General features: G+C 36.7%; 2 protein-coding genes across 2 annotated transcripts; both read left to right on the top strand.

The window, feature by feature from the left end:
• Positions 1-248: 248 nt before the first annotated feature.
• On the top strand, positions 249-3,682 carry LOC107017494 (G-type lectin S-receptor-like serine/threonine-protein kinase At4g27290). Its single transcript, XM_015217698.2, has 6 exons — positions 249-1,665; positions 1,829-2,067; positions 2,197-2,407; positions 2,587-2,824; positions 2,924-3,074; positions 3,252-3,682. The coding sequence occupies exons 1-6, from the start codon at positions 345-347 to the stop codon at positions 3,546-3,548; spliced, it is 2,457 nt and encodes an 818-aa protein (XP_015073184.1). The 5' UTR covers positions 249-344; the 3' UTR covers positions 3,549-3,682.
• A 1,138-nt stretch (positions 3,683-4,820) lies between these two features.
• On the top strand, positions 4,821-6,534 carry LOC107017499. The gene is made up of 2 exons (XM_015217702.2): positions 4,821-5,339; positions 5,508-6,534. The coding sequence occupies exon 2, from the start codon at positions 5,547-5,549 to the stop codon at positions 6,180-6,182; it is 636 nt and encodes a 211-aa protein (XP_015073188.1). The 5' UTR covers positions 4,821-5,339; positions 5,508-5,546; the 3' UTR covers positions 6,183-6,534.
• Positions 6,535-6,612: the final 78 nt, after the last annotated feature.

The raw sequence follows: 6,612 nt of genomic DNA, 5'->3' as shown, positions 1-6,612 counted from the left end.
CCATATTCAGTCGGAAAAATTGGAGCGGATATTTACACGATTAATATTTATTATCTCAAACAGTCAATTTTCTTTATAACTATCAATTGAATGATCATCCGAGAAATTAAAAGGTCAACGGAACAAATTAAAGTAGCTTGAAACACTTGTTATATATGTTTAAAGAGAAACAAGAGTCATTTTCTCCAGCCTTCTTTTTGTGTATATATTTATGATACCACTACTTCTTTAAAATATTGGATATGATAGCATGTGATTTAAAGCAAATGGAAAGTTTTGCACGGATCTTGATTTTGTCACCTTAATTAGCTTGTTATTATGTTGACAAAAAATGACCATTTACTATGGAAATTGGAATGGTATCATCCAGCAGAAAGCAAATGAAAATTTTTCTGCTTATGTTACACATATTGTTATGTGGTTTTCTTTGCTCAATTTCTAGTGCAAAAGATACTATCACTGCAACTGACTTTCTTACAGAGGGTAAGACCATTGTTTCATCTGATGAAAGCTTTGAATTGGGATTTTTTTCCCCAGGTAGTTTCGCGAATAATTGGTATATTGGAATATGGTACAAGCACGACGAGGTGCCTGACAAGTCTGTTGTATGGGTTGCCAATAGAGAAACTCCACTCAACAATACATCAGGTGTTATGCTGAAAATCGTTGATTCAGGACGACTTGCTATTGTTACTTCTGCTAATATGAGCATATGGTCTACTAATTCGTCGAGACTTTTGGCTGTGAAGAATCCAATTGCGCAGTTGTTGAATTCAGGGAATCTAATCATAAGAGATGCAAATGATACTAAGCCTGAGAACTTCCTGTGGCAGAGTTTTGATTATCCTACTAATACGCTCTTACCAGGCATGCAACTTGGTAAGAACTTTGTGACTGGACAAGAATTTTACCTGTCCTCATGGAAGAACGAATATGATCCGGCTCCAGGGAAGTATACCTATCATTGTGATCCTACTGGATATCCTCAGGTTGTCATGAGGAAAGGTAAAGTTAAAGTGTTCAGTGGTGGACCATGGAATGGACTCCGCTGGAGTGGTGTACCAGGATTGACAAAAAATACAATTTATACATTTAAGCTGGATTTTGATGAAAAGAAAGCAATTTACAGCTACAAGCTTGTGGATAATACTGTTGTATCGAAATTAACACTGAACAGTCATGGTACGCTTAAGCGTTGGACGTGGGATGAGAAGATACATGAGTGGCATGTTTACCTGGCTTCACCGGCAGATGCCTGTGAAAATTATGGGGCATGTGGTGCCTATGGTAGTTGCAACATCATATTTTCTCCTGTTTGCCGTTGCTTAGACAAGTTTGTGCCTAAAGATCCAAAAAATTGGTCAGTGACAAAGTGGTCCGGTGGATGTGTCAGAAAAACACCCCTTAGTTGCAAGAATGGAGATGGATTTCTCAAGTACTCCGGTATAAAGCTTCCAGATACTCAGTATTCACGGTTTGATGTGAGTATGTCACTCCAAGGGTGCAAGAAAGTTTGCTTAAAGAATTGCTCTTGTATGGCTTACTCAAATCTTGATATACGCAATGGTGGCAGTGGCTGTTTGCTTTGGTATGGCGACTTGATTGACATTCGAGAATTACCTGGAGGACAGGACATTTACATAAGGATAGCTAACTCGGAGCTAGGTAAAATTTATGCTACAAATTCATTGCTATTTGATTAATATGAAGCATTAGCTGAATGAAGTGAACTTCACAATTCTTAGCTTTAGTTGTGTTTTGCTTAGCTCTTTGTTAAAATGTTCATATAGTATATATTTAGCTTATTTACCCTCCATTTCTTTTTCAGGCTCGAAGAAGAAAATGAAAGCACTTGTGCTGAGTCTATCACTTTTAAGCGGAGTGTCTGTCATTGGCCTGATCATAGGGCTGTATATTTTGATAAAGACAAGGAACAAGAAGAGGAAGATGACTCTGAAAGATGATCTAGAACTTCCACTGTTTTCCCTATCAACAGTAACTAAAGCGACCTCTAATTTCTCCGACAAGAACATGCTTGGAGAAGGTGGATTTGGATCTGTTTACAAGGTAACATATTCATTGTAGGTTTATTATATGTACTATAATTGACAATAACAGATAAGTAACACTTTGAATTATCACTGTCAAAACATCCTTAGCTTCAATATGAGTCAGCTGTATGTTATGATATCGTAGGGAATCCTGGAGGGAGGACAAGAAGTAGCTATAAAGAGGCTCTCAAAATCTTCCTCGCAAGGAGTCAACGAGTTCAAGAATGAAGTTAATTGCATTGCCAAACTTCAACATCGAAACCTTGTGAAGCTTATAGGTTGCTGCGTTGAAGGAGAAGAGAAAATTCTGGTCTACGAATACATGCCCAACAGAAGTCTCGATTTCTTCATATTTGGTATGCTTACTCTTGCTTAACACATAAATACTCAAGTACTGCTCATAGTATAGCATTGACCTTCCAGCTTTCACCATGATTTTGAAAAAGTTTGTTAATTTCAAATGGAAGTAGTTTCTGTTTAACATATTAAAAGCAGTTACAGCATCAGTAACTATACTAATTGGACCTGTGAACAGATGAAAACAAGAGCTCGATACTCAACTGGCCTAGGCGCTTCAACATCATCAATGGAATTGCTCGAGGACTTTTGTATCTCCATCAAGATTCTCGGCTAAGAATTATCCATAGGGACCTCAAAGCTAGTAACATTTTGCTAGATGCTGACATGAACCCCAAGATCTCGGATTTTGGCATAGCTAGAAGTGTGATAGGAAACGAGACAGGTGCTAATACACACCATGTGGTTGGGACCCAGTAAGTAATTTCACACTATCACCTTTTAGCATTTATCTTATGTACTACTCTTATAATATCATCTGTCTAACACTATTTTCTGTCTAATTTGTGATGCAGTGGCTACATGTCTCCAGAATATCTAATACACGGTGTTTTCTCAATAAAATCAGATGTATTTAGCTTTGGCGTGTTAGTTCTAGAGATAATCAGTGGTCGGAGAAACAGAGGATTTTTCCATGGAAGTCAGAGTATCAACCTTCTCGGACATGTAAGTCTTGTATGTTAAAAGGTACTTACATATTCAGACCACTCGTAAGGTAATTACAAGTGATAGACTGATAGTGTAACTACACTAATAGTGTAAAATGTCTTACTAAGTGTCGGTGTATATAACTTAAATCTATTAAACACGCTTCACTTGCTTATACTGATCTGTTATTAACAGGTTTGGAAACTTTATAAAGAAGGTAGACCATTGGAATTGATTGATCTGCATATTACAGATTCATGTTATTTTACTGAATTGCTACGGTTAATTCATGTCGCTCTATTATGCGTGCAACATAGTCCAGAAGACAGGCCAGACATGTCTGAAGTGGTTGTGATGTTGGCTAATGATGCCATTTTACCTGAATCTAAGGAACCTGGTTTTTACACAGAAAGCAAATTCCCTGATTCTGAATATTCTACAACAATGTATTCGAAAAACGAAATCACTATTACACAGTTAGATCCTCGGTAAATTAAATTTCATATTCTAGTAGATCTTTATATGTCTAGTAGCTTGAATAACAGAGGAGTACATTTTATGAGTTGTATCATATGAGGAAAGAATTTACCAACTCTTAAATTAGAAAAAACTGTCCGATGCACTAAGCTTCTGACATTCATGAATTCAGATCAGAATTGGACAACACGGGCCTATTGTACGTAGTTTTACAGGCACTTTAAATATTAGTTACAAATTGCCATTGTTGCCTATGTTACATGGTTTTGTTATACTTACAGATGCGTATCCACTCTGGATATGTGTAAGAATCTCATTATGTATTCTACAGTTCTTTTTGAAATTTTAATTTACTCTCCAAAGTTCAATAAAAAATATGTATTTGAATATGAGTACTGTTGGAACGTATGCACCCACCACTGATCTCGGGATCAGGTTCCTTGCCAGAATAATAATGTAGAAAGTAAATATCACAATATAAAACAGGCACAAGATTTTTTACATGGAAACCTTCTTGCTCAAGGGAATAAAATTACGACCGATTTTCCAAACTGTTTTTACTAATCTTCTCGAGCAAAAGTAAAACACAGTTTACACCACAACAACGAGATTGACCTCCTAATCTCACACTAAGTAATACAACGATTACTTAACCGAGTTTAAGCTGATACTACACTGTCCACTGAGCTATTTACCTCTAGATAACTTAGACTTCAACTAAGCAAATACAACACTGCCCACTAAATCATCTACCACTAGATGACTTAGAATTTTGACTAAGCAGCAACAATGTTGCCCACTAAATCAGTTGAACTTAATTGACTTAGACTTTTGATAGAACCGAATGAAAATCTAATTCCTTTATGGATCAGTAATAGATTAACAATATAAGCACATGAGATACATAACTCTAAATACAACTAGACGCTTCAGCACTTTATCTGGTCCCTTGTTGATATGAACAGTGTTCTTTCTTAAAGATGATCTTCTCTTTTCAAGCTTACGAATTTTTAGAAAAAATTCAAGTTTAGTTTGTCAAATCTTGAGTTTGTGTAATTTGGAAAGAGATTATATAAATCAACACAAACTCGTTGAAACAATTCTATTAGCTGAAAGCCTGCTGTTTAGAAAAGTTGTTCACCTATCACAATAGAGGTGACAGCTTTTCTGACAATTGTCTTGTCACCTTTTCACGTAAGCAATCTTGAGGGACCAATCCCTTGCAAATTTCTTTACGAGTTCTTGAAAGACTTGTTAATTGACTATCTTCTATGAATGAATGAATTTAATATGGTTTTTGTCATGTTGAAAAATGTCAATCATAAAAAGTTATTATCTGTTGGACAAATACTCTCGTCCATTCTAATTGGTTCAGTACATTGACGCCTTATTAATCACTGAAGCTTTACAGCTGTATCCCGTTATGCATCTGATGGAGAGAACTTTGTCAAGGACCAAGTCTCTGCATTAACAAATAGTCTCCCGCTCTTTCTATTGGTGCAGTATACTTTTCACCTAGCAGCTGACGTGACAGCTTTAAAGTTATACAGCTTTACAGTGATAGCAGTATTAATTAAAAATTTGATAGCAATATAACATATGCCCTGAAAGTTGTATTTCCCCGTTTTACGTTTCTCTTTTACGTTGGTATGACTCTCTTAGGAGTTCGTCTTCCTCGAGGAAACAAACAGCTGTAAGTTAGGGCTCGAAGTCTCAAGTATATAAGCGGCAAAAGGAGATCTTTAGCTAACGGCAAAAGCAACAAGGAGCATATTGTGATTCGAGCAGATTCAATTTGGTGTCAAGGTTAGCATTATGAATTGCAGTAGTTACCTGGCGAGTTTGACTTTTTGGAGAATTGCTAGATTACGATAATTTTAGAGTCCTTAGATTGCTAAGTTGTAATCTAGATCTCGTTTTCCAAGATAATTTTAAGTCTTATTGAATCTGTTTTGCTTTTTGCTGTGTTAATAGGTGTAGTCGTTTTTATAATTGGTATAAGAGCCGGTATCTATGGCTGCCCCACCCATGTATCAGGAAGGAGCTTCGCTAACTCGGCCTCCATTCTTCAATGGAAAGTACTACGGATGGTGGAAGAATAGGATGATGGAATTTATAATCGCTGAGAATTATGATTTGTGGGATGTTGTGATGGATGGTCCAACCATCCCCACAAAGCTTGGAGCTGATGGAACAGTTGTTCCTAAAGGAAGACTTGAACTAACTCCAGAGGACAAAATAGCGCTACAGAACAATGCCAAGGCTAAAAACATTTTGATTTGTGGCCTTGGTCCTGATGAATACAATAGGATCTCGTCGTGCTCTAATGCTAAAGAAATTTGGGACACTCTACAAAGTGCTCACGAGAGACATATGAGTCCAATGAAAAAATGTAACGTAGACTATTGGAAGAGAAAGTACGAACTATTTAGGATGAAAGATGGTGAAACTATTCAGGAGATGCATAGCAGGTTTACATCTATTATCGGCGAGATGGACTCACTTGGGGAGTCACTACCAAGTGGCAAAGCTGTAAGGAAGTTTTTTAGTGTACTGCCTAATTCATGGGAAAGTAAAGTTGAAGCACGTGATCTTGACTTTGAGGAAGAAAACATGAAACTGATGGCCAGAATTTTCCGGAAATGTTGAGCAATGGTCGTTAGTCGAGATCAACAGGTATGACACAAGTAACACTTCATCAAATTTTGTCCCCAATGGATCTAGACAAGGTAAAGGAGACACGAAAGGAATTTGGTATTCAGAACCAGAATAGGTGTAGTGGATTGAAGTAGTTTTCTCATTGTTGTTCCTGCTTGTTGCTATTTTTGTCTTTTTTTGAGCTGAGGGCCTATCGGAACAACCTGGTCTCGATTACTTGGTTAGGAAAGAAGGTTATGGTCTTGAGTACTCTTTTCTATTTTTCCAGTGTCTGCTAACATAAACAATGGTGAATGCTAATGATGATTCTGTTTGCTTAGTTAGAAAATTGTACTTTTTCGGGTATCAGAGTTCACATATCTTACTAAGATGTAGATTACAATTTAGTTGTATGTCTCTCAAATGCAAAAATAAAATCAAG

Source organism: Solanum pennellii, chromosome 4 (assembly GCF_001406875.1).
Source record: "Solanum pennellii chromosome 4, SPENNV200".
NCBI classification, from domain to species: Eukaryota; Viridiplantae; Streptophyta; class Magnoliopsida; order Solanales; family Solanaceae; genus Solanum; species Solanum pennellii.
Note: the sequence above shows the minus strand (reverse complement) of the source record. Positions and strands in the feature narration are given on the sequence as shown.

Excerpts from the sequence above, each read along its gene's own strand:
- LOC107017494 (XM_015217698.2), top strand. The coding sequence starts at position 345 with ATGGAAATTGGAATGGTATCATCCAGCAGAAAGCAAATGAAAATTTTT. Across the intron at positions 2,408-2,586 it reads TCTCGATTTCTTCATATTTG|ATGAAAACAAGAGCTCGATA; the intron begins GTATGCTTACTC and ends ACCTGTGAACAG. Across the intron at positions 2,825-2,923 it reads CACCATGTGGTTGGGACCCA|TGGCTACATGTCTCCAGAAT; the intron begins GTAAGTAATTTC and ends TTTGTGATGCAG.
- LOC107017499 (XM_015217702.2), top strand. The coding sequence starts at position 5,547 with ATGGCTGCCCCACCCATGTATCAGGAAGGAGCTTCGCTAACTCGGCCT.